The following is a 26,361-nucleotide window of genomic DNA, read 5'->3' on the forward strand; positions in this document are numbered from 1 at the left end:
GCGGGGGGAGCGCGCGGTGCAGGCGGGAGAGGGCGGCCATGGCGGGGCCGAGCGACCCCGGCGTTCCTGCCGCCCGCTGGAAACGCCACATCGTGCGGCAGCTTCGACAGCGAGACCGAACGCAAAAGGCCCTCTTCCTGGAGCTGGTGCCGGCCTGTGAGTGCAATGCGTCCCAGGGCCGTCGAGGGGATAGGGCTCCGGCGCGGGGAAGGATTTGTCTGGGCCCTCCGGCTGTGACCCAAGTGCCCCGACGCCTTTTCGCCTCCGAAGCCTGGGGCCTTCTGGACTCGCTGTCTCTTACGCGCTATCTCCGACTAGCCAGCGTTCCTGCCCTTTCCCGTCCAGGCTCTGCTCAGAGCCCCCTCCTGGACGGAGCTCCCTCCTAGTGCTCCTGCTGTTCCTCGCCCCTCTGGGCCTGGCTCTGCCTTCCACCGGCTGGGCTTCCTCTGCACGGGTTCATAAGCGAATGTTGGATTTTTAGGGTCTTTTAGACTTTCCCTTCTTGGGCCGTCCCCGGGGTAGAGCCTGGTCAGTCCGTTTGGTCCCCATAAGCACAGTGAAAGATCTCGGGGCTGTCCAGAGCAGCTACTTTTAAACTCTGAATCTCTAGGGAGGCAGTTCAGAGTCTGAGGCTCTGCCACTTATAGGTGATCCTGGCTTAGGTTTTTGGAGCATCTCTGTGCCCAACCAACCCCAGCCTGAGGGAGAAGCAGGGGGATCCAGCCTGCGGAGGGAGGTGGCTGAGCCTGGGGAAGTCAGATTCTCAGCGTGTTTCTGGGGAGCTGGTCAGGAAGGGGTATGGCAGTTCAAGCCAGGATGAACAGGTGTGCACCTGTGTGTAGCACCTCTGGTCATCTGAGATTGTATGTCTGGGGTTGAAAGTCTAATCACAGTCCCTCCAGCTCCATCACTGGTCCTAATCTTGGCTGCTGCTTAACCATCTCCCCCCAGTCCCACAACTGAATTTGTTGCTCTTGTCCTAGGAGATTTCTTTGCAGGCTTCTGGGCTGCAGGTCCTCTCCGTTCAGGTATATGAGGCCAGCCCCCTGCCTCTAGGCAGCCTCCTTTCTCCACTGCTCTGATGGACAATGGAACAGCCCAATTTGAGGGAGTCACTCCCCATCCCCTGGGAGCTGCAAATCTGTGGGACTGGAGTGATCCTGGAGGGCTGAACTCAGAGACACTGGAAGTCCAGTCTTCTCTGTGGTCTTGGGCAGGTCATACCCCTAAGCCTCCTATTTCTCACTCATAAACTGGACAAAATGGCATCTTCTTTAGATTTGCTGGGGGTGAGGGTGGGGCAGAGCAATGCCTTGAGGTTTGGGGTGGGGTTTTGTGTGAGAACAAGGCCAGCAACCTAGGTGACTGACCTAGGTGACCTAGGTGACTGGTAGGGGACAGGAAGAGGGAAAGGAGCTGAGGAGTTAGGCCTGGCCTTACCATCTCTACCCTACCTGGACCTGGTGAGAAAAGAGGAAGTGACCATGGGTGGGGCTGGAGAGGCTGTATTCCAGGGTCTGTAGCAGAAACTACCAAACTCAAGGACTTTCTGTTCTGGCCTGGGGGGAGCCTTACACCAACGCTGGGGAAGTCAGGGTTGTTTTTTAGCCCAGAAAGAGCCCCTGGAAGGGAAGTATCTTGCCAAAGGCCACAGGCTAGTGGAGCTCAGTTTGTTTCATCGCTCTCTGGGGACAGGTCCCGCCCTGGGGATCAACCCCTGGCCCCTTCCTTCCCTTGCGAACCTCAGCAGGCAGTACCCAGCCATCTCCTTCTCCTGCAGTGGTCGTCCTTCTCTGTCCCTGGGAGAGCAAGTCTTCTCCTGGGAGGGCCTGGGGACTATGCTCTTAGAGGGTGTGGAGGTCCTGATGGAGCTGCACAGACACCCCTCAGGCAAGGGCAGAGCCCAGCCTGCCAGGAGCTCCCCCTTCTGCATCCCTCGGCTCCTGCAGCCCTCCCAGCCTGAGAGGTAACTTGTATGCCTAGAGTCTCCTGGAAAGTGTCTGTCTGTGCTCCAGGCTCACCTTTTTGCACCTGCAGATAACCGTCTCCTAGAGAAAGCGGAGCTGCTGGCCCAGTTCTCAGAGAAGCTGCAGCCAGAGCCCACCGCTGTCACTCGGGCTCTCCACCAGGGCGCCTGGTGAGTGTTTGTGTTTGTGGTCACAATGGGCTTCCTGTGCCTGGGCCCTGCCTCCACCGCCTATGCGGGGTTCATTCTCTCCCCGGCACCTCATTGGCCCTTGGCTGCTGCCCAGGGGAGGGTGAGGCAGGCTCTTGAGCCTTCTCCCGGGCCAGCTGATCAGAATGTCCATCTCTTTGCATTTGTCCTCCCACGCCCACACACCTCTGTCTTTTTCTGTTTGCTCCTCACCTGATGCCTATAGAAAGGGCACGATGCCACCTATTACAAAGAGGGAGTGAAGATGAGAACCAGGAATGGGTTGGGGCACAGAGTTGGGAGGTGCTTCTTGAGGGGGGTCCTGGCCTGGGAACTCAAGGCCTGGGGGAATCCAAGAGCAGAGGTTCACGGGCAGCTCTAGTTTCTGGAGACTTGCTCTTTCCTCTACTGACTTTCTGGCTCCCACCTTCCTCAGGAGAAAGTTCATGGCTCTGGTTTCAAACTGTTCGTGTGTATCCTCTGGGTGAATGGAGGCACAATGAACACCACTCTCTGATTGGTTGACAGGGAGGAGGAGTCAGGGCCTGACTCATACCAAGTCCCATCACCAGCAGCTCTGAGGGTGAAGTGGCAAGAGGAGGAGGAGGGGCTCCGGTTGGTGTGTGGAGAGGTAGGCTGGGCAGGGGTCTGAGAGAGAATGGGGTGGGCCCAGGATCCAGGACTGGGACATGTCATCCAAGGGAGCCAGCAAGTGAGGGAGATTCCAAAGTCCAGTGCCTTGAGGCCAGACAGGGGTCAGAGTGCTCTCTAGCTTGGCCCTGGCAGCCCAAGATGAAGTGTGCTCCAACAGCAGCTGGAGGAAGTGCAGTGAGAGCTCAGGGAGGAGTGTGAGGGGTGCAGGAAACAGGCAGCCTCTGTTCCCCCTTCTGGATGGTCCAGCCTGCTCTGCTCACCACTTGCCCTGCAAACCTCAGGGCCCAGTACCAGTTGACACTCAATACACATTCGCAGACCAAAAGTAAGGTGGTCCACCTCCATGGCAGGGTGTGCTAGCTCCACCTGACACTGCTTCCCCCCGCCCCTGCCCCATGGTGTCTCTTGGCTTCTGTTTCACCACACTCCCCTGGTTTTCCTCTCGCTTCTGTAGCTGTTGCTTCTGAACTTCCTTCTCTGGCTACTTTCCCTCCTTTTTATCCCCCTCCCTTCAGTTGTGGGTGTCCTTTGGAGCTTGGGTGGGTTAACTGACTCCCAAGGAATTTCTGTTTGCTAACTCCCAGACCCATCTCTAGCTCAGCCTTATGAGCTCCAGACTCTCTTGCTCAGCTGCTTTTTGGACTTCACATCTAAAATCAGACTAACCATCGCCCCTGTGATTATATGGTCAACACCACGTTGAGAACGCTGGGCTAAGCGTTACTTCAGCTAATCCTCCACAACTTTATATTTCAGCGGAAACGAAGGCTTAGAGAGCTGAAGCCAGGATTTGAACTCTCTCCTGCACAAATCCCCTTTCTGTGATCTCCATTCATTCTTTACACAAATATTTATTGACAATCTCTATATCCAAGGCATAGGCAATGCAGCATTAAACAAGACCTGGCCCCATGGAGCTTCCAGTCCACTGGAGGAGGCTGATGGGCCAGTAAACACCTACCTAGTTACCGCATGCCAAGTCCCTTGCTCAACTAATGTGTATTTGGGGCTATGAACCTAGTGGTAGCCTCTCCCTCAGAGCCCCTGTTGTAGTTGCAACTCTACATTTGAGAGGTGATTCTCAAAATCTGAGCCCCCTTCTGGGCTGTGAGAACCCCGAGAACTGGAATGCCTTTGGTTTGCCTCCATCGTATCCCTGGGCCTGTCTCCACAGTCCATGCTAATGAATATTTGTAGACTAGGTGATAAATGAGACAGATCATCCCCCCCTTGATTGGTAGTCACCAGGCTGGAAACCCAGGGACACCTCTAACCCTTAGCAGCCCTCCATCCTGAGCTAGTCACTAGCTCATGGATCCTGCCTCCAAATCCATCAACTTCCATTTTTTGTGCCCTGTCTGACTGGTCCAAGTTACTCTCATTCCTCGCTGGACCACTCCTCTTTTGGCACCCCCATCCATTCTTCATTCTGCACTCAGAGTGATATATTTTAATAATAAAAATGATCTCCATTAAAAAAAGACAAATAATATATAAATACATGCTTGTTGTGAACATTTCAAGAGAACAGAAGCCCATAGAGTAAAAAAGTAGAAGCCCCTTTCACCACCTCTCCCCATGATCAGTTTGGTACATATTTTCCAAAGCTCCTTAGCCTGGCTCCCAAGTTGAGTCCTCCAGCCTCAGTGTTGCATTTCCTGCCACTCTCTTGTCCCTGAGCTCATGGTTCCCTTTGGGATACTTCGACGCACCCTTGCCTCAGCATTCCCTCCTCATGTCCTCAGACACAAACCAGTCAGTTCCCATTGGATATGCCAAGGGATGGGGAGGGGCTTTTTCTTTAATTCTTAGAACTGTTTCACATATCACAACAAGCATGTATTATTGGTTGTTTTAACTTTTTACTGAAATAATTATAGATCCACAGGAAGTTGCAAAGACAGTACAGAGAGGTCCTGTGCACCCTCTACCCAATATCCCCCATTGGTTACATCTTAATGTAACTATAGTACACACAACCAGGAAACTGATATTGGTATGAAGTATATATAGTTCTTTGTCATTTTGTCACCTGTGTAGATTTGCATGCCCATCAGGATACAGCACTATTTCATCACCACAAAGATCTCCCTCTTGCTACCCTGTTTTAGTCACAACTCGCCCCTCTCCTCCAATCATCCCTAACTCCTAACCACTAATCTGTTTTCCATCTCTATTATTTGGATTTTGAAAAGCATCAAAAAAATACTGAATGCCAAAACATCAGTGAAAGTATATGACAGGTGAGGAAGTAGAAGTGACGATCAGATTGTTTAATGGTGGAAGGAATTATAAATGTTATAAACTGGGCCAGCTATGGACCCTGAATGTGCAGGGTCCCTAACCCCGGCGCACTCACACCAGGAGTCAGTGCAGGTGGACACCACCCTTGCTCCTCAGCCCATCTCTCACCAGGCCCATGTGAGAAAGAACACAGGGACAGGTCAGCAGCAAGAGCCCCCAGCCTTGGTTATTTCATATTCCTCCTGCCACAGTGGTGGGAACTGCTTTGCTTAGCATCTGTCTCTCCCACTGACCCCTCAGCTCTGTGGTTTCCCCAGCTCTTGGCTCTCGGATGAAGGACTGTTCAGCGGGATGGGGGACAGATGAGATGACGCTCACCCCCACTCTGGGGCTGGGGGCAGCTCTGGTATTCAGTCTGGGCCCGGTGCTCCCACAGTCCATTCCTGTTAGCCTGTGTGCCTCTGCTCAGAGCTCCTTCTTGCTCTCTGGGATCTACGCTTGGGTAGGCCAGGGCTTGGAGAGGTGGGGAAAAGAACACACATCCCTTGAACCCTTCCTATACACCAGCGCTTTACTTGGAGCACGTTAGGTGGCCTGGGTTCAGATCTCAGGTCTGCCACTTAGCTGTGTGACTTTGGGCAAGACACTGAACCTCTCTGTGTCAATGTCCTCATGTGTAAAATGGGGAGAATGGCAGTTCCTACCGGATTAAAAGAGTTAATACTGTAGAGTGCTCGGAATAAGACCTAGCACACTTAAGTGCTATATAACCAATCATCATTATTTGAGATACTGTTCCTTATAGTAATTCCGTGTTACCCAATGAGGTAAGCACAACCATTCCCACTGGACAGGTGAAGAAACAGAGCTGGTTTAGAGCGGTTAAATGACTACCCCGGGTCACAGAGACTATAAGTGGCGCTGCCAGAATTGAAACTCGGGTGTTAGGCTTCAGAGCCTAAGGCCCTTCCGTTGATCCCTGAAACAGCAGTGCATTCCTGTGCTTCGTGCAACGCCCGTCTGCGCCTCAGCTTTCTCTTGAGCTAGGGGTTGGGTGAGAGGAGAGGCAGACCCCGTCTTACCAGCCTCTCGGCCAGAGAGGGGCTGGAGGCCCTGCCCAGAGGCACCCATGCCTACCTGTCCGGCCCCTCCGCCGCTGCAGATGGCCTACCAGGTGGTGGAGAAGAGCGCGGCCCTGGGCACCCTGGAGTCACAGCTGGAGGAGCGGCAAAGCAGGTGAGGCGCGGGCGGTGCGAGAGGGGTCCCCCCCGCGCACCTTGGGGAGGCTCGGGGCCATCACTGCCAGGGGGAGGGGACAGGGTCACCCCGCGGGTCTCCAGAAGGGCCCGACAGCTTTCCCCACGTCCTCAAACGCCCCCCAGGCCTGTGGCTGGTCGCAAAGGCCAGGAACTTTAGGACTCTGAAGGCTTGGTTGGAGACGTGGCTTAGCCGGCTGGCTGGCCGCGTGGCCAGGGGCAAGTTTGTCCCAGCTCCGAGACCGGTTCCCCCAGGGCGGTGACGGAGGTTCTCCGCGTTCTCCAGGCTGGCAGCTCTGGAGGCCCGCGTGGCGCAGCTGCAGGAGGCGCGGGAGAAGGAGGCGGGACAGGTGGATGCGCGGCGCGCGCTGAACGCGGCACAGCGGGCGGCCTACGAGGCGCTGCGCGTGCACGTCGGGCACCAGGAGGCGGCTCTGCGCAGGCTCGAGGAGGAGGCACGCGACCTGCTGGATCGCCTGGTGCGGCGAAAGGCGCGCGCTGCAGCCGAGCGCAACCTGCGCAACGAGCGCCGCGAGAGGTGAGAGCGCTGGGCCCGCCCTTCGGGGACGTGAGCGGTGGCGTGTCCTGGGGTGGGGGTGCCCAGGGGGGGCCCAGCCCCGCCTTCCGGGCACCGGAGCGACCGGACTCTCAGGAGGCTTTTCTATCCCAGGGCCAAGCAGGCGCGGGTGTCCCAGGAGCTGAAGAAGGCAGCCAAGCGGACAGTGAGCATAAGCGAGTAAGAATGAGGATGCGCCGAGACATGGCTGCCGAGGCTCTGCCGCGGGCTCTGCCCCGCGACCTCTGCAGCGCCCTGCCCCGGGGCCGCTATGGTTCTACCCCGCCCCCACCTGCCTGCGGCCACCGGTGCACCTGACCGCAAGTGTGCACAGCCGCCGGTGCCGAGGCCCCCAGGCAGAACGAGCCCAGGACACGTGCAGACGCCACACGTGCGTCCGCAGGGACACCCTCATCTCTGGGTCTGCACATCCTCACCGTGGCGCGGAGGGGCTGGCCTGGTCCCTTAGCCATTCTGAGCTTAATTCTCTCCCCCAGGAGCCCAGACACATTAGGCGATGGGATCAGAGAGGAAGCAGACACTCTGGCTCTGGCAGCTGAGCCGGCGTTCCTGGAGAGTGAGGTTGGTGAGAAATGGAAGAGGCCCTTCAGGTGAGCACTGTCCCACAGCTCTGAGCTGGGTCCCATCCCAGAGTCTTCCTCTAGGACCTTGGGCCAGCTCTTGGGTTGAGAGGGGGTTTAAGAAGCGACTGGGGTACAGCTTGGACCCCAGGACAGATCTGACCTCCAGTGCCTGGAGCCATTTGGGGTCAGTGCCACCTCCAGGACCCCAACCTCTGTCCTCACCCCCTTTTTCCTCCTTCCCAGGACCAGAGCTCTGGGGGTGGGATGTCAGGCTGGTGAAAGGGTGTGACCAGGAGGGAACCTGTTGACAAGGTCCAGGGTTCAGCTGTCACAGGCATGTGTGTGCATACACAGGGACATCAGAGCATATGTGTGTACAAGCTTAGGTAAGCGTACCTGAATGCCTGTGAAGCATGTGTAGATGTGAGTTCATATGGGTGGGACCTGATTGAGGCTTCAGTCCTTGGATGCCCCTCACCCCCAGTCTCCCCCATCTGTCTTGATTTGCCTGGCATTGAGACTGCCCTCCCCCCATTCCCCAGCCTGTAAGCTCTCCTCCAGCCCTTTCTTTCTTTTTTCTTTCTTTCTTTCTTTCTTTTTTTTTTTTTTTTTGCGGTACGCGGGCCTCTCACTGTTGTGGCCTCTCCCGTTGCGGAGCACAGGCTCCGGACGCGCAGGCTCAGCAGCCATGGCTCACAGGCGTAGCCACTCTGCGGCATGTGGGATCTTCCTGGACCGGGCCACGAACCCGTATCCCCTGCATCGGCAGGCAGACTCTCAACCACTGCGCCACCAGGGAAGCCCCCTTTCTTTTTTTAAAATTTATTTTTTTATTTTTTATTTAAAAAAAATTTTTAAATATTTATTTATTTTTGGCTGCATTGGGTCTTTGTTGCTGCGCGCGGGTATTTTCTAGTTGCGGCGAGTGGGGGCTTCTCGTGTTGCAGAGCATGGGCTCCAGGTGCGCAGGCTTCAGTAGTTGTGGCACATGGGCTCAGTAGTTGTGGCTTGCGACCTCTAGAGCACAGGCTCAGTAGTTGTGGCGCACGGGCTTAGTTGCTCCACAGCATGTGGGATCTTCCCAGACCAGGGCTTGAACCCGTGTCCCCTGCACTGGCAGGCGGATTCTTAACCACTGTGCCACTAGGGAAGCCCCTCCAGCCCTCTCTTGCAGGTCACTGGTGTCCAGGCCTCAGGGTAGTGAAGGAACCCTGGGGAGGGGCATGAGATGCAGTCCCCAAAGCCTTAGCCCTGGCAGACCAGGTCATCTCAGGACACATGCTCTCCTGGGTATTTTTGGGATCTAGGTTTCCCAGCCCCCTGCTCCCAGCCTTGTGCTTTCTCAGCCTGGGGGCACCTTCACCCTCCTCCATAGGCCCCAGCTCAGCCTCCCATGAAATTTTCTTGGGGGGCACTTGGGTGGTGAGGCAGCTCTTAACCATCATGGTGAAACTGGGAGACTTTATTTCAAATCCCTCCCTTCCTCCACCTTCCTGGGACTCCTCTGGATCATCCTGCTCTCCTGGCCTTGGAGGAGCAAAGTTCTTGTCCCGGCTCAAGAGTGTAGGGATGAGTGACTGCTGTCCGCATAGCCACTGGCCAGTCCCTTAGCACATCTCTCTTGATTCTGCCCCAGGTCTGCCTCCGCCACCTCCCTGACGTTGTCCCGCTGTGTGGATGTGGTGAAGGGGCTTCTGGAGTAAGTGTGTGTGCACCGACATGTGTGTAAAGGTGTTGGGCCCCTTGGATGCGTGTGTCAGGCTCCTGGAGCCCCGGCTTGGGCTGTGTATGTGTCTCAATTTGTCCTTCCGTACGTTGCCCAGCACTCTGTGTGTGATTCTCTGCTGAGTTCCAGAGGCAGAAGCTGGGTGCATGGCCTCATTCCCAGCCCCTGCCTGGCTATCTTCCAGGCTGTGTGCCTCATGCAGGGTCATCACAGGGGACCAAAAGCTTCAGCCTGGAGTAGTAGCTCCAGAAAGGAGCTACTACTCATTTGGGAAATGGAGGCTCAGAAATGTCAGGGATTCGTTCAGGGTCACAGTGCCAAGCAGTGGCCAGGCCAGGACTGAAACCCTGCTCCGAGGTTTGTCTGCATCCACCAACCCTGCCCTGCCTCTGTGCCTGTCTTGGTGCCCCTACTGTCTCTACATTGACCCCTGGGGTCAGAGGCTGGTGGGGACCGTGCCTGCTGCACCTCCTGGGCATGTTCTGCTGCCTTCCATTTCTGCTTCCTGTTGTTGCTGCTTCAGGAGAGCTTGAGGCTCCCATGTCAGAAGGCCTTGCTGAATGCCCTCCTGACCCCCTCCTGCAGTTTCAAGAAGAGGAGAGGCCACTCAGTTGGGGGAGCCCCTGAGCAGCGATACCAGAGCATCCCTGTGTGCGTGGCCGCCCGACTTCCTACCCGAGCTCAGGATGTGCTGGTAAGGAGGAGCTGGACCAAGTGCATGGGGTATGATATGGGAGTGCAGGTCCCAGGAGTGGTCCAAGGAGGCTGGGGAAGCAAGCATGGGCCCCTCACCGGGAGCAGGAGTTTTCCTCCCACAGCTTGTGGTGGGAGCCCTTCGGCATTTTATAATGAGAGGGAGAGACAGGATGCCGGGAGACCAGGAGGCCAGGTAGTGGAGTATTGGGAACATGGCGGGAGGCTGCTGCAGGGGTCCAGTCAGAGGTGATGAGCCCTGGTGGGGCTAAGTTTGAAACTCAGTGTTCGAACAGAGACCTGATGTGTGCAAGGATGCGTGACAGCTGTGAGCGTGAGCAAAGAGGCGTGTGTGGCGAGGACTAGGGCCACCGACCTCCCCTTTTCCCCACAGGATGCCCACCTCTCCGAGGTCAATGCTGTTCGTTTTGGCCCCAGTAGCAGCCTCCTGGCCACCGGAGGGGCTGACCGCCTCATCCTCCTCTGGAATGTCGTGGGAGGTGAGGGTCTCTGCCCACAGGCCAGCCTAATCCTTTCTCTCCAGACCTCACCTTCAGCTTGCTCCTTGGTGGGAAGGGTCTTGAGTCTCTTTGTGTTTCCTCACCTGGGACATTCTTGTGGGCAGCGGCCAGAGTTCTGGCCACTCTTGGCAAGAGTTCTGGGCTCACTGCTCCTAAGAAGGGCAGAGCCTCCCATTTCCTGAAGTCGAGGCCTGCAAGGTGGGGAGGGCTAAACTCAGATGGTCCCTGTTGGGGTGGTGGAGGTACCATGTCATGAGGTTCTACAGGGACAGGCCCTTGAGGAGCAGGTCCCTTGGGCCCACCAGGCCACCTCCTCTTCTAGTGTCACTGAGCTCTCAGAACTCAGTTGTGAGACAAATGTTAGCTATCTACTCTGTGTTCTGCAGTGGGGGGTGTACTGGGGAGTGAGAGCTGGCTCCCAGAGGCTTCCTGGAGGAGGTGAGTCTCCAGCTTGCCTGGCTCTGGCTCGCCGTGTGACCTAGGGACAGTCCCTTCTCTCTGGTCTTTTCCAGACATCCGCGAGATGACCTGCAGCCCTCCGGGGCCCTCTGCTGGCAGTTCAGGAAGGTGCAGCCTCCAGCTAGATCCCCCCGCCACCCCCCAACCCCGGCCGCTCCCCCAAGAACAGGCCCAGCACTTCTGTACTCTAATTTAGGAGAGATTCATCTTCCCACTCACAGTCCAGGCTCCTCTGTTTCGTGAGATTAGTGACTTCATTTCACTTGTCCCTTCTCCTGATCCCCCCAGGGCGCCTGGAGGCCAACCAGACCCTTGAAGGAGCTGGCGGCAGCATCACCAGTGTGGACTTTGACCCCTCGGTGAGAGGACCTGGGGGGCATAGGATGTCCCTCCCCCAGTCTCCACACTGGGCAGGTGGGGGCTTTGGGGCCTGAGGGAACATCACGGGTATCCTAGAGCTCCTACACAATCCTCCTCCCTGCGCCTTGATTCTCCTCTGCCTACCTGGGTGACCTGGGCTGGGGGAAGCTCTGAGGCAGCCCTGGCCCCAGCTTTCTGGCCTGCAGTTGCTTTTAGCCAGGCCCAGGTTCAGGACCTATCCTTTCCCCTCCCATCTCCCCAGGGCTCCCAGGTACTGGCAGCTACTTACAATAAGGCCGCCCAGCTTTGGAAGGTTGGGGAGGCACAGTCCAAGGTGAGGCCTGACTGGGGAGGCAGCCTGGGGGTCAGGGGTCATGCCTTGGGCCTGGAGGGGTTTGTTATGGGGTCTTGGCCATACCCTTGATGCATATCTGGGATGGTGGCAGGAGACACTATCTGGACACACAGACAAGGTGACGGCTGCCAAATTCAAGCTAACGAGGCATCAGGCGGTGACCGGGAGCCGGGACCGGACAGTGAAGGAGTGGGACCTCGGCCGAGCCTACTGTGAGGCCCAACCCTCCCCTTTCCCAACCGCCAGGACCCTGCCAGGCTATGAGGGACCTCAGCCTGCTCTCTGGGAGTGGCTCCAAGATTTACAGGCATTTGGGATGAAACCTCCCAAGGCCCCTCTTCTATCCCCCATCGATGATGCTTTCCCTGGTTTCTAGGTGACCTCAGGCTTTGGGCTGGGAAACAGGGGACCTGGGTTCTAGTTTTGGGAGGACACCTTACCTCTGGGGCTTCTGGGCCTCAGCTTCTCCATACATCCAGTGGGTTGGCTCCTGATAACCCTTCTCTGAGGCTGGGGCTCTTCTCCTTGGTCCCTAGGTTCCAGGACCATCAATGTCCTTTCCTACTGTAACGATGTGGTGTGTGGGGACCATGTCATCATTAGTGGTCACAATGACCAGAAGATCCGGTTCTGGGACAGCAGGTGATAGGCGCAGGCTGTGGGTGGTGGCGGTGGGGGCAGGGCTCCTGTATTCTCTTCCTTTTTCTAGCCATGGAGCTGCTGAGGGTACCTTGGGGAAGCGAGGCTCTGGTGGCCTCTGTGCTGGGCTTGGCCCCTTGAAGGCTCAGCTGCCCTTGGAGACCTGTGTCTCCTTCTTATTGGCCCTCGGTCCAACCAAGGGACCCTGCCTGGGTCTTGCCAACCAAGATGGAGAATCTCTTTTTTCCCATGTAATCACCACTTTTTAGTCAAAAGGAACATAAGTTATATTGTTTTTTGAGCCTAAGAGCCCCGCATTAGGCTTGAATGGTTTATAAAAGCCAGTGCTGGAACCAGTGCCAGAGCCAGTGCCAGGCCTGCCTCAGGCTTCTTCTTACTCATCTGCAGAGATTGCCTTTTGAAACCCTTTGCTCTCTCTTTCACATATTTAAAGACAGATTTTCATTGCTTCCCCGCCCCCGCCCCCAGCACTTATTTTTAGTGACCCAAGGGTTTAGTAAGTTCCTGTTGGAAGGGGCTGGCTGCCTTGGGAGATTAATTGTCAGCCTTGGCCTTAGTGGCCTGAGACCAGGGGCGCCTCTGGACTTTGTTAGTCTGTCAGGAGCAGCCTTGTCAGGGTGGCTGCTCCTCATCCTCGTCTTTGTCCCTGCTCCTCAGGGGACCCCGCTGCACCCAGGTCATCCCTGTGCAGGGCCGGGTCACCTCCCTGAGCCTCAGCCACGACCAGCTGCATCTGCTCAGCTGTTCCCGAGACGACACGCTCAAGGTCATCGACCTGCGTGTCAGCAATATCCGCCAGGTGTTCAGGTACCTGCCTTGTGCCCACTGATCCTGTGGCTTTGGCTGTGGCAGCTGGGCCTTGTCCCCTGTAAAAGGCCTGTCAGTGGGGGGCCCTCCCTGGAGGCCCCTCTGGACCAGGGCCTGGTGAGGTGGCCAAGCCCTTGACGGAGAGAGGAAGCTCTTAAAGTTCCTGGCTGAGCCACCTCCATTCTGACCTGACCCTGTCTGTTCTCAGGGCTGATGGCTTCAGGTGCGGTTCTGACTGGACCAAAGCTGTGTTCAGGTGTGTCCATGAGAGCACAGCACCCATGCCTGAGTGTGTCCCATCTGTCTGTGTCCTTACCTCTAATCTCTCTGTTGCTGTGCTGTGGCCCCTGCAGCCCAGACAGAAGCTACGCACTGGCAGGTTCCTGGGATGGAGCCCTTTACATCTGGGATGTAGACACTGGGAAACTGGAGAGTAGCCTTCGGGGACCCCATTGGTGAGCACGGCCACTGCCCACCCACCTGCCCACCCCAGCACCGGTACCCCACCCCCCGCCCTGCCCCAGTCCTGCTAAGCTGATTCCAGGTCCTGACCTGCTGGGCATCCTGGAACCCCCAGCCCTTGTCCCGTACCTTCCATTCCCTGCCCCCACACCCGAGCCCTTCACAGTTCACAAGGTGTCTTCCCATGTGCACTTGGGTCTGCTCTCACCACAGCCCTCTGAGCCCATTTTACAGGTGAGGAGATGGGCTCAGAGAGGGCTTCAGAATGCCCAGGTCCAGTAATGAGGGGCAGAGCCCAGCTGCGGACGCCCCCTGAAGCCTGCCTCTCCCTCTCCTCAGCGCTGCCGTCAATGCCGTGGCCTGGTGCTACTCTGGGAGCCACGTGGTGAGCGTGGACCAGGCCAGGAAGGTTGTGCTCTGGCACTAGTGCCACAACTCCCCTGCTTGAGCTGGAGCTTTAGTCCAAAGCCTGAAGCTGGAGGACAGCTTCCCACTGCCTCAGAGGCTCCAGGGCCAGTAGGGGTGCAGGGATGGGGGTGGCATTTAGTGGGTAAGAGGGCCTGGCAGGACCTGGCCTGTTTGTTTAAAAACAAAAGTGTGGGTTGGGGGGGATTACTGTATTGTTTTGTTTTTTATCTCCGTTTCCTCACTTTCTCTGGCAAAAGTGGAAAAAAATTACATTTAAACTGGTGTCTGCTTGCCTCTTTGCAGCATTCAGGGAACAGGGAAGCCTTTGGGTGGAGGCTCAAGGAGACCCAGGCTTGGCTCCCTCTCCTCCTCCCGCACAGAGCTGGGCAGAGCTGGCCCGCCTTCTGTGCTGACAGCATGAAGAAAGGCCCAGAGGCAGCAAAGGGCAGTGGCTTTTGGAGCAGTGGAAATTTCACCCTCGGTCTAAGCTGGTCTTGGTCCTTGGGCCCTTCTGTTTCAGGCATCCAGGGTAGAACGAGGCTGAGGAGGGGCCACGTGAATTCTGAGGAGGGAGCAGGGGAGACAGCCGAGAGGGGCCCTGTGGAAAGGATCCTGAAAAACCAGAGTGATGTCAAGTACTCGGTACAACAGGCCTGCCTTTAGACTGGGGCCACGTTCTTGCCCCAGAGGCAGACCCCTTGTGTGTCGGGGAGGACATCCGTGGGCTGGGCCTGGGCCTCGCTTACATCAGCGTCAGATTTAATCCACACAACAAGCATCTGGAGTACATGGCAGACCCAATAGCGTGGAACCTGAGCACTCCATTTCCTTCCCCAACCTAGGGCGTGGAGGAGGGTCAGCGGGACGGCCATTGCCAGTCACAAGGCATCGAAGGGGACTTCTGTCCCTGAGTGATAGGGGCTGACCTCTGGGGGTCTGCTCAGTTGAGATTCAAGGCTTTACTCTAGAACTTTCAGCCTCCTTTATTACCTTACAGTGTCTCTCCTGAGTCCCAGGGTTTTGGAAACTATTTCCAGGATGGGCAGGAGAGAGCTAAGAGCCAGGACTCTGCAGCTAGACTGTCTGGGTTTGAATCTCTGCTCTACTATTTAGTAGCTGAATGATTTTGAACAAGTTACTTAATGCCTTTGTGCCTTAGTTTCCTCCTGTGTAAAATGGGAAAAGAGTAGTATCTACCTCAAAGACTGTTTTAAGGACTCGTTGCATTAGTATTTGTAAAGTTCCTGGCACATGACAAAGGCCGTGTAAGTGTTGGCTAAATACCCAAATCTACACTCTGCTGATCCCAGCTCACTCACTGCCCTCTGCCCAGCCGTCCCCTGAGCTCTGGGTGACATAACCAGCTGCCTCCTAGGCATCATCTATCCCTGTCATAAGCGTCTCTTCCCCTCACACCCCACTTCTTGGGCACCAAGGCGTGGGGCTGTTGCGTGTAACTCTCCATTCCTGCTGCCACTGCAGGCCACCTTGTCCTCGACCTGCTGTCTCCACCTAGTCCCCTCCTTGCCACAGCCAGAGTGACTTTCTAAGGTGTTGTGGTCATACAACCAACCCTTTGAAGTTCTGCACTGCCTGCAGAGAAACTCCTTACCCTCAGGATGTGGCCCTGCTGGCCTCAGCTGCATCTTCACTTTGTTGCTTCTCTGAATGGGTCTTGCATGTGATTTTCTCTCTGCCCAGAATGTTCTTCCCTCCCAGCTCCTAATTCAAATTTGTCCTTCAGGATCCCCTCACTGAGAGCCTCTCCTCACCCACCAGGCTGGCTAGGAGCCTCCTCCATCTCTATGCCCCGCCGCCCCCCCACCCCCCCCGTTTGTGTCTGCCTCCCTCCATCTCAGTCAGGAAACTCTTAGAATAGGCCAGGATGGGAGCAAAGTATTCCCTGGAATCAGGCCTCAGAGCCACAGAGAAAGCCTCAGGAAATGTTCATAAGTGACTAAATTCTCTTATTTGAGGACTCAGCAAGTCTAACAGTCAAAGACTCTAGGAGCCCAGGATCTTTTGAATCTAAGACTGCTGAAGGTCTGGCCCTCATGCCCTGGCTCTCAGCGGCCACCAGGAGTCACCAGCTGCCTAGGTCTGCCAAGGCCATTCTCCCGCCTCCTGGGGTTCATGGCCAGAAAGACCAAAGCTTCCAGTAGCCACCGTTACTGAGCTGCATCCGGCCCTGTGCCCTGTGCTATCCAGTATCTTGTTCCTCCCAACCACCTTGTGATGTAGGTGTCTCTTTCACAGATGAGAAAATTGAGGCTCAGAGAGGGTAAGTGATACGAGAGCATCACAGTTGGCACAGCGGGATTGTGACTCTTGTCATACTTTTTTTTTTTTTTTTAAACAAAATGTCAGAGAATCTGGGCTCCCAATTAGGGAGAGCTGCAGGGCATTACCCACTGTGCTCCAGCAGTGTGCCCACTGCCTCCATCGGGTAGGTGATTCTAGCTTTCGGTCTAAACTAAATCCCTCCCTGCTTCTCTTTTTTCATTCTGGCCCTGGGTGCCTAGGCCTGAGCCTGGGGGGTTAGTGTCCTTTGAACTGAGGGACATGCAGGGCCGCAGGAGGGAGGTGAACTTGAATCCTGGGAGGCTGTTAAACCAGCTACATCATCTGGGGCAAGTACCTCACAGGACTGCAGTGAAGACTGCTTAGAGAATGCAGAAAAGGAGCTCAGGAAATTATTTGACTCAACTCCTGGGACAGTGACCCCTTTACTCCCCTTAAGCCTTCCTTTCTTCATGGGGCAGATCTGCTAGCACATGCGTGCCTCACTTCAGGGAGCACATATACACCTTAACTTACTCGGAGGGAATGCTTCCTGGAGGAGCAAGTCTGGAAGGCCAGAGACAGGCTGGGCATTCCAGGAAATGAGGCAAGTGTGGGGAAAAGGGTTGGCAAAGGCCAAGCAGGGGAAGAGCTCAGAGGGGTGCCAGCTGGGAATGCTGCACCTCTAGTCTTTGCAGTCTCGGGCAGCAGAGGGGGCAGGGATAGAACCCTGTGCTTAAAACCGCTCTGATACGGGGACATGTGTATGCATACGGCTGATTCGCTTTGTTGTGCAACAGAAACTAACACGGTATTGTGAAGCAATTATACTCCAGCAAAGATGTATTAAAAAAAAACAAAACAAAAAACAACGCTCTGAGCTTCCAGTTCTCTCCAGGTTTTCAGTAGTTGCTACTCAGGTGTTCAGTACACAGGGGCTGCCTGCCTGAGTTTGTTCCCTAATGTCAAAAGTGTCACCCTTGCTGTGCATATGGACTGAGGGCCAGAGAGGGACCAGGGTCACACAGCAGAGCAGGGATAAGAATCCAGGCCCCCGATTCCCACTTTTCTAAAAACTGGACTTAGGTTCTGCAGAGAGGTGCTGGCGTGGTCTTCTGGAGGCCAGGTTCTAGGTTCTACTCCCAGTTATCTTCCTGAGAGAACCTGGGCAAATCACAGTGGGTAGAGTTTCCCCATCTGTGAGACTCTTCCTGCTCCATGGCTCTGGGCCTCACCAATGGTGATCCGGGCTCTTCCCTGGGGCTGTTGTACAGGCATGGGTGTACCACCTCCTCTGCCTGCCTGAAGCTTGAGAGGGAGAAATGACAGAGGCTCTTGCTCTGGGCTCCTACTGCCCCTTGGTCATCTCCCTGTCCTGGGAGAGGCACCTTGGCTTGAAACTGCTGTTCCCATGTCACCCCCACCAGATGTGAGCCCGTTGGTGACGGGGATGGGAACTGAGTCACTTGTGTCTTGTTGCCCAGAACGTGGCCTGGGGCAGTAAGTTTGCTGACTGAACAAATAGAGGTGGTCCTGGCCCATCGTTCTCTGGAGGGATCTTGGTGGCACTAGGTGTGGACCCATCTGTGAGATGTGACATGACGTGTCTGGTACAGGTTGTTTTCTTCTTACAGATGCACATCCACTAGTCAAAAATATTTTCAGTTTATCTGTACATTATCTTATTTGATCCCCCTGGGTCTTATGAAGTTTATATTGTCTTCTTGTTCCCACTTTAGAGATAAGAAGAGCAAAGCCCAGAAGGGTGAAGGGATGACCCTAAGGACACAGGTAATCGGAGGCAGCCCAGGGACCTGAATACAGGCCTCTTGACCAGGCTCTTCCCCTGCCCCTCATAGGAGCAAGTGGGTGAGAGAAAGCATGCTTAAGTGTTTAGCACACAGTGTGGAAGAGGTGTGAACCCTAAGAGGTGTGTTCATTTCTGTTGTTTCAGGATAACATTCCAGGAAAATATTCTCAGACCAGGGCTCTCTGACGCAGACATGGCAGAAATGCTGCATTTGTTTTTTTGGCCAGTGGGACCAGGGGAAAATGGTCCAGAAACAAGATGCTCTTTGGCATTCACGGGGTTCTTGGCAGATCAAGCAGTAACAGCAAACACAGGGAGCATCTAGGAGGAAACTTACACTGGTTAAGTTGTAGGATTTCAGGACAAATGACAATTCTCTCCTTTCTAAACTAAAATTTCTGTAACGTGGTTGTATTTTAGTCATGAAAAATAGCTTCATAACGAGCATTAAATGCAAAGATTCAGCCAGATTTTGTTATAAGGCCTCTCAGAGGGTTAGGAAATAACTGGCTTCACAACCGAAAGCTTTGGCCGGGCTCCTTGGGCAGTGAGTGAATAGTGCAGCCCGGGTGTGACCATAACCCAGAGGACAGTTTGCTCTGTCCCAGTGGAGAGTCCAGTGGCTTGAATTTTCAACTTTTGGCCATCCTGAGAAGTCTCTGTGTTCGTAAAGTCTGTTCTCAAATGTTGTGACCTTTTTGTGTGATGTTCTCACTCTGCATCTAGAAACTGAACTTACCTAGAACATAAGAGTTGGATAAGCCCTTGGAAATCATCTCATTCTACTTCTTTTAAAGCCGGGGTTGTGGCAGCCCAGTGGAAAGGGTGTCCATCAAGCGGTGGCAGGGCTAAGGCCAGAGGATATCCTCCCAGTTGCTTCTGTCTGCCTGTGGATGTGGGCTGGGGTGGTGGGTCATAGAGGAAAGGGATCTAGGTGATGTGCTGCGAATCTGGTTCAGCTGCCTTACCTTTAGTTCCTGTGATGAAGGAGGCCCCAGTATAGCTATGATACAGGGGTGGGATGATTAGCTTAATTCCGTCTGCTGGTCACAGACCAGGCCTCTGGGGCCAACAGTAGTCTTGAATGCGAGCAGCTTTCATTAGCAGGGGAAGGCAAAAGATGGAAGTGATATTAAATGTGCACTGATAGTCCTTACCATATTTATGGTGAAGCACTTTCACACCCACTCTTTCCATTGGGCCTCATGATAGCCCTGTGTTACTGGGAGGCTGGAAGGATAGCAAGGAGCAGTTCTGTAGGGGAGGCCGCTGAAGGTGGGGGAGGTGATGGTGAGGAATGCTTGTGGTGACCACCCTGTGCTGCACACTTTACATGTCCTTCTTGGATCCACAGCATTATTCTCATGTTTCCGATGGGGACACTGAAGCTGGCTTCCACAGCTGTCAAGTGGGAGGCAGGATTTAACTCAGACCTTCCAACTCCAAAGTCCATGTTGTCTTCTACGCTGTTGGTGGGAGTGTCAATGGATACGGTCATTTTGGAGGCTAATTTGGCAACATCTAACAAAATTAAATACATACATACCTTTTTGACTCTCAAATTACGTATTTAGGAATTTACCCAATATTTTTACTGGAACAAATTTTTAAAGAATGATGTACAAAGGTGTTAATTTCAACTTTCGAATAGCAAATGGTTGGATACAACCTCATCATCCATCACTGTAGGAATGTTTAAATTATGATATATCTGAACAGTGGAATATAATGCAGCCTTCAAAAAGAATGAGGTAAACCTAAATGTATTATATAATCTCACATATAAAAAGGCAGTGTGTGCATATGAGTTCTATGCACAGAAAACGTCTGGAAGAATACATATGGCACATGCGCAGCTCTGGAAGAGGAGGGCTGTGGGGCCCCTCCCCAAACAGGCTGACCTCTGGTCCTCACTGGGCCGGCTGGCAGCCAGAGGGACTCGGCGTTTCACCTGGAATCCTCTAGCCACCCCCGAGACCAGTAAAATCTCCTTCCCTTGCCTCATTACTCAGGGTGGAGGTTTAGGAAAGGACAGAGTAGTCCAGAGTGCCCACTTCCTAGAAGCCAGCAGTCACATCCTTTGAGGGCACTCAGTGGCTCTCCTCTCGCCCTTGCAGCTGCAGAATCAGAGCTCCCTCCTCAGCTCCCTCAGCACACTCTCTGCCTCTCCCAGCACCTCACACAGTATTGTCCTCATGTGTATACCTTTTTTCTCCACTGGGAAAGAACCTTGAGAGCCAAGACCACAACTTATTTATTTTTATCTCTAGCATTCAGGGTATTACACCTGGCAGGTGGGTGGCATGCGGGACTGTTTGTCCCATGGATGGATTAATTTACTTCCCCCTCTCTGTATCTGTTGTAGGGTTTAAAGGAGGGCCTAGAAGTGTCTTTATAAGAAGCACTGGGTATTTGGAAAAGCCTGCTTACCCAAATCTTTTTATAAGTAAAACTTAGAAAACTTAATTCCATTTTTTTATTATTCAACATTTTATACATAATAAATACAAAGTTTTTACAGCCACTGTAAAGAAAGCACATCTGCACAGAGGCGCTTCCTCTGAGCCCAGCCGTGTGCACTGTGACACTGGATTACATGTCCTGGAGGGAGGGGTTCTTTTTAAAAAGGAGGCATATTTTTACAACTTTGTTTTTTTAAAATAAAATTAGCAGCTCTTCCAAAAAATATTTTAAAATATAACAAAGATTTCAAATAACCCTCTGAGAATGTGGAAAACCCAGATTCAAGGACAATTTTGCTAGCTAAAGAGAGAATACAAGACTGGGTGGCAAGAACTGCCTGATTTCAGCACTTTGAAGATTTCTAAAGTGCTTTGAAGATTTTAAACTTGTCAACAAACTTTAAAATCTTAAAAAAAACCCACCCTTTAAATTTCTTTTTTAAACTTAAGAATAAGTTTGATAAACACAAAAAGACCTCAAATAGATCAACAGGTTAAGAAGCAAAAAACAAAAACAAAAATCCTCAAATCACGGAGAAGATTCATCAATGGGTACTGTCACTGAAGTGATCAAATGACTAACTGAACATTTCTTCAGCTCTGACCTTACTTTTGGTCAAAAATCCCATGGGGACATTTGGCGAGCATTTCAAGTTTTTAGATTCGTAGGAGGGATGGCGTTTTCAAAGCATAAGACAACTTTTGAATTAAATTCTGCAAATTTGATTATAAAAAAAAAAAAAGCAACTGGCAAATATCCCGTAGTCCCTAAGTAATGCACTCCCTATCTTCCATAGGAGGTGGAGGGCCGCCAGAGGCCTACTCTGAGACACCTGCTGCTATGGGTTTGTTAGCCTGCAGAGAAGGCTACTCCTGGCTCTCCCTGTGACATGGAGAACCTGTCAATTTGCACGTGTGGAATCCTTTAGTCCTTCACAGGAAGCTGGTTTCCATGAGCCACAGATTCTTCCTTCCAAGGAAATGTCAGGTCAGTTGGACCTGGGAAGCTGCATTTTATGTGGTGGGTGGCTGCCTGGGCTAGTGGACTGGCTTGGGAATAAAATAATGCTAGAGGCCTCCCCAGTAGAGAAGCTCGACAAGGCAAGTATGTGTCCCCAGTTTATCTAGACATTCAGATTCTAAGGATACTGGTCAGAATAGTATACGCTGCAAAAATTAAAATGAAAAATACCCAAATATAAAAAGAACATTAAATTGGCTCATTTCAGATCTGGAAGCTCCATTTCTGCTTTCGCCACAGCCTCCTTTCTATTAGTCTATGTGATGGGATGAGATGTGGCTACTAGTTCAGCCCCTCCATGTTAGCTCCACTAATACTAAATGAATGGCATAAATATTAATACAAAGGACACTGTTATTGTTTTAAATGTTAGTTGTGGAAGAGATGTGCATTAATGCAACTGGTGCTAAACTCAGGGCAGTCCATTTTTTTCCAATACGGTTTCAGTTTCTCAATTTGGGGACTAACTGCGGGGAGGAGCCAGCCTCTCCCGAAATCCCTCCTTCTGCTTCCTTATGTAGCCAACATGATCTGATTAAACTCAATCAGATGAGCAAAAGCCACCTGAAGAAAGATGAGAATCTTTGCCACATCCTTGTGGCCACAGTAATATACTGTACGAGTGCACATGATCAGTATCTCTGTGACTATGCCCTGATCGAGGCCTGGTCTTGAGTCTCATACAAAAATGGGCCACTGTTAGGCAAGAGGGCTGTTCCCCTCTGTGCTTCTAGGGCCCTCTAGGATTTGTGCTGTGGTAGGAGAGATGACATAGAAAATGACAACAAAAAAAGGCACAAAATATTCAAAACATGGGAGGAGTCTACCAGGCCACCCAGTCACATATAATCCTCCTTGATTTTGCTCTGTTTGAGTCATCATCATGCAAAGGTGCCTAAAAAACAAGACTGGCCAAACTCTTAAGCCTGGCCTTGATTGTAGCAGTAACGGACGGGCAAAGCCATCATCACACCAGTGTGATTTCCACATCCTCGATCTTCTCTGCTGGCCTTCGGTGGTTCTGCGTAGGTGGAGGGGGAGCTGCCCGGACCTGAGCAGGAAACCATCACACGGATTGTCAGTCAGCTTCCCGATTCAGTGCCTGAAGCATCCAAACCCCAACTAGTCATTTATCCAAGGACATGGGCACCCCAGGGCTCTCAGAAATGCTCTAAGCATGTGCTTTCAACTTAATTTTCACAACTTCTTACACTGAGAAGGACCTACTGTTCTGGATGAAATGTGAAACTCATGATTCAGGTTCTTGCCTAGGCTGAAATCCTCATGGGCACAAGAGTCTTTGTAGCCCTAAAAGCCTCGTCCAAAGCAAAGGCCTAGAGTTGAAAGCGAGAGAGCAATGCTTGGAGAACTGAAAACCTTTCAACATGTCTTGGAAGGAGGGTTGCAAGAGAGAAGACTAGAGAGTTAGGCTGGGGTAAGTCATGAAGGGCCTCATTAAGCCATATTTAAAAATCGGAGCTTTATTCTGTAGGCAAAGAGGAATCTTTGGTGGATTTTAAACAGCAGTATCAAATGTGTAAAAAGATGACTCAGGTAAAAGTCTGAAGAAAACTGGTGGTGGGCGAGAATACAGGTGACAGTTTTGGAGACTCCTGTGGTGCTCTGAAAGAAAGCTGATGTTGGCCTGCACTAGGGTACCGGCAGTGGGGGAGCAGAGGGTGGAAAAACTTGACAGCTGTCTCCAAGGTAAACCTGGCAGGACTTGTGATGACTCTTTGTGGAAGGCAGGGTCAGGGAGATGTCACAAGTGATGGCAGAGCACTGGCAGGATGGGGGTACCACTCACCAGGACAGGAAATATGGGAGAAGGAGTATGTCTGGGAGGGAAGATAATTAACTCATGTTTTGCTGAGTTTGGGGGGTTTTGGTATATACACACTGAGATTTCCACAAGTCTGAAGCTCAGGGAAGAGACTGGAATGGCAGTTATAAATCTGGGAGTTGTCAGTAAATACATGGTTATCAAAGCCTTGGGAGTAGATGAGATTACTCAGAGAGTGACTTTAATGACTTTAAGAGAAGCAGCCAGTGGAAAGAACCCTGAGAAGCATCAACAGAGATGGATAGAGGCAGAGAAGCCCACAAAGGTCAATGAAAATGTTAACAGGGAAGAGCCAATTCTGACTCTGTCGGATCTGTTTCTTTGACTTTAACCTTTGCTTTTTGTTGCTTTTGTTATTATAATCATACATAGTGGCCTGCGTCACGGACCCCTGCCCCTCTCCCAGAATGTTAAAGTGCCTTTGTTCAGCTCACAGGGAGACAATCTGACCCTGCCCACCTGTGAATGGCTGCAGAAAAGAAGAAATTAACAAATCCCCTCCCCATGCTGGCCAAGCAGGCAAAACTAATGGCCTTTTAACTTTAACTTCCTCACCTCCTCCCTGCCCCCGCTCTGTTCTATAAAAGAAACAGGCATCCAGACCCCATAAGATGGTTTTTTGGGGACCCTAGTTTGCCATCTTTTTGGTCTGCCGGCTTTCCAAATAAAGTCGCTATTCTTCGCCTCAATACCTCGTCTCCCGATTTATTGGCCTGTCCTGCGGCGAGAAGAGTGAGCTTGGACTCAGTAACAAAAAGGAAAGGCCAGGAAGTAGAAAGCAGACCAGGAAAGTGTGGTAGAACAAATAGGTCCACTTCTCTCCATTCCCACTCTTACCCGCTAGTCCACACTACTGTCCCCTATTGCTTGGACCACTGCTCCAGCCTCCTACGGCTCCCTGTGTCCGTTCTGTCACCTTCCATTCATTCTCCACTTAGCTGCCATGGTAGTGTTTTAAAAATGCACAACTGGTCATATCACTGTCCTGCTTACAATCTTACAATAGCTTCCTAAACTTTTAGGATCAAGAACCAAGTCCTTAACAAGGCACTCAATATCTGCTGAATGAACAAAGCCAAAGGTAGTGAGTGGTTCAAAGAACTGTGTCAAATGCTGATAAGGGGGTCTAGGAAAATAAAATTGCAAATATGCACTAGATGAGCATGCGAAAGTTACGACCTTGGAAGAGCTGTTTCACAGTGAGGTGGTGGGGTGGAGTCCTTGGCAGCAGAGTGAGGGGTGAGTAGAGGTGATTATTTGTAAGAATAGATTCTTTTGAGAATAGAAGCTCTCAAACCTCAAAATGCATGTATCCTATTTCATCTCAGTGTCCCGTCAAAGAGGCAATTAGAGGCCTGGAAAATAGGTTCTCATTAAATGCCTGCTGGAAAAAAAAATGCTTCTGTTTCACAATTAGACCACTTTAATGCTCACAGAGCTTGTTATAATTTAAATACACTTTCATAGCTGTCACCTTGCAATCTCACCATGGCTCAGTGAGGAAAGCACCAGTGTAAGCTAGACCTTCCAAGATGTGTTCATTTTTATAGCCTTCCTTTTCCAGAGCTCTTTTTAACTTCCCAAATCCATCTTACCCTGACATGGAGGGAATTAGTAACAACACAGGGGTCATGGAGATATATTAATTTCTAACTTTCAATTTGGAGAAACTACGCATTCTATAACCCTGCCAGATAAGAGACTTACAGGTCGTAGTTTCCCATATGAGGTCTCAGGAGTATGTCTGGATGCCTGTGAGAATCCTGGTGATTCGGCATGGAAGCTGTTTTCTAAGGGAGGGAATCAAAGAAGCTCAATTTATTTGTGTTGTTGAGCAATAAAAATGCTAATGCAGATCTGTTTGCTCTTCAGGTGAACGTGTAGATTTCTGAATGAAAGTGTTATGTAGACCCATGCCAGGAGAACCCTTACCATTTGCTGAAGGAGAGCGGGGGAAGTACTGGGAGCTCCTCTTATCTGGGCTGGGGTAAGGGCTACTAGGAGGCTGGTCATACAGTGGCAGTGGAGGCAGGGAGCCGGGCAGCTTGGGGGAGGGAGAGATCTGCAGCAAAGGGAAGAGAGGTTACGAAGTGCTCACTTGAGGAAGGAGAGACTAGCAGGCTTCTCTGACTACTCCTGGCAAATTACTTTTCTTTGGAGCTAAGTTATGATTATTAACTTTCTTGGTCAGCCTCATTAGAAGCAAATGAGCCTAGAATAACCACCCCAACCCCCAGTTTTGTGTTGCATTTAACTTTTTCCTTCCACAGATCTCATTATACTACTGATTTTAGTTTATCTTAAACAGTTACCAAGTCAAACCATTCTCTAGAGTTCTACTGAAAACATACCAAATTAGTCAGTTCAGTGAAGAACAAAAAAAGGGACAAGATGTATTTTTCAGTGACTATAAAATAATTGGCTGAGTTTCTGACTTCCCCAGGTTCTGTAAATGTCACGCTAAGTGGTCACAATACCACACAAGCAAGAGGGACAGACATGTTCCTTGTGGTCCTGGACCTGCCAGGCCTGCCTGTGACTGATCCGAATTAGAAGTTTCCCGTAAAGACAAGGTTTGCTATGATGAGCTAAGCCTATGGAGCTCTGGCAGGCTCATCAGTTCTCTGAAAAGGACTAGCAGGACCTGGGCTGGGCAGGGAGGCTCTGACAGTGTGAGGGAGAAAAAGAGCAAGCTAGTATTTTTACTGCATAAACTAACCACAGAGACAATACAGTCCCTCTCTGGTTTCTTTCTTTCTCTCCACCAAACCATTCTTTTGTATGTCACACACAATTTAGTATTTTGGTTCCCCAATTCACAGAACAGAATGTGGGAGAAGTGGGTTGTCATACAGCCATTGCACAAGAGCCTGACTGACAAGTCTCTGCTTCCCAAATTCAGTTTTGCAGAAACCTGGCAACCAAGGATTGGAGTGGTGAGGGTGAGGCCGAGACCACAGCCCACTTTTGCATGGGTCAGCAGACTCCTTGGGAGTCATTTTCTTTAAACATCTTTTAATTCAGCTTTCTCCCCCTGTTGTGCAC

The 26,361-nt window shown here is 52.2% G+C and overlaps 2 protein-coding genes across 18 annotated transcripts in view; one reads left to right on the forward strand and one right to left on the reverse strand.

Annotated features, from left to right (window-relative positions):
* ATG16L2 (autophagy related 16 like 2) lies at positions 1 to 26,346 on the forward strand. 13 transcript variants are annotated; one of them, XR_003683507.1, is made up of 19 exons: positions 1 to 156; positions 2,038 to 2,137; positions 2,684 to 2,786; positions 6,216 to 6,289; positions 6,596 to 6,847; positions 6,980 to 7,045; positions 7,363 to 7,476; positions 9,086 to 9,148; positions 9,761 to 9,869; positions 10,263 to 10,368; positions 11,137 to 11,207; positions 11,471 to 11,542; positions 11,655 to 11,775; positions 12,100 to 12,205; positions 12,881 to 13,030; positions 13,239 to 13,286; positions 13,384 to 13,485; positions 17,920 to 17,971; positions 21,250 to 21,281. XR_003683507.1 is itself a non-coding variant. In XM_028500853.2 (18 exons), exons 1-18 carry the CDS (start codon positions 39 to 41, stop codon positions 21,304 to 21,306), a joined length of 1,782 nt encoding a protein of 593 aa, XP_028356654.1. In that variant the 5' UTR covers positions 1 to 38; the 3' UTR covers positions 21,307 to 21,330. The 13 variants fall into 13 exon arrangements, 11 of the variants coding, with proteins under 11 accessions (XP_028356654.1, XP_028356655.1, XP_007110701.1 ...); XR_003683508.1 differs by lacking the exon at positions 21,250 to 21,281 and adding an exon at positions 18,135 to 18,149; XM_028500853.2 differs by lacking the exon at positions 13,384 to 13,485 and having other exon boundaries at positions 21,250 to 21,330.
* FCHSD2 (FCH and double SH3 domains 2) overlaps positions 19,395 to 26,361 on the reverse strand; it is a 300,658-nt gene continuing 293,691 nt past the window's right edge. For 3 of the 5 annotated variants that reach the window (XM_024131614.3, XM_055078769.1, XM_024131619.3), the window contains 3 exons: positions 25,249 to 25,378; positions 25,024 to 25,106; positions 21,434 to 22,524 (listed from right to left, as the gene is read on the reverse strand). In XM_024131614.3, the coding sequence (XP_023987382.1) occupies positions 22,441 to 22,524; positions 25,024 to 25,106; positions 25,249 to 25,378 (297 nt within the window). In that variant the 3' untranslated portion in view covers positions 21,434 to 22,440. Of the gene's footprint in view, positions 19,457 to 21,433; positions 22,525 to 24,613; positions 24,672 to 25,023; positions 25,107 to 25,248; positions 25,379 to 26,361 lie in introns of those variants that run through there. The other 2 variants (XM_055078768.1, XM_055078767.1) reach the window with 2 other exon arrangements.

This window comes from Physeter macrocephalus, chromosome 16 (assembly GCF_002837175.3).
Source record: "Physeter macrocephalus isolate SW-GA chromosome 16, ASM283717v5, whole genome shotgun sequence".
NCBI lineage: Eukaryota > Metazoa > Chordata > Mammalia > Artiodactyla > Physeteridae > Physeter > Physeter macrocephalus.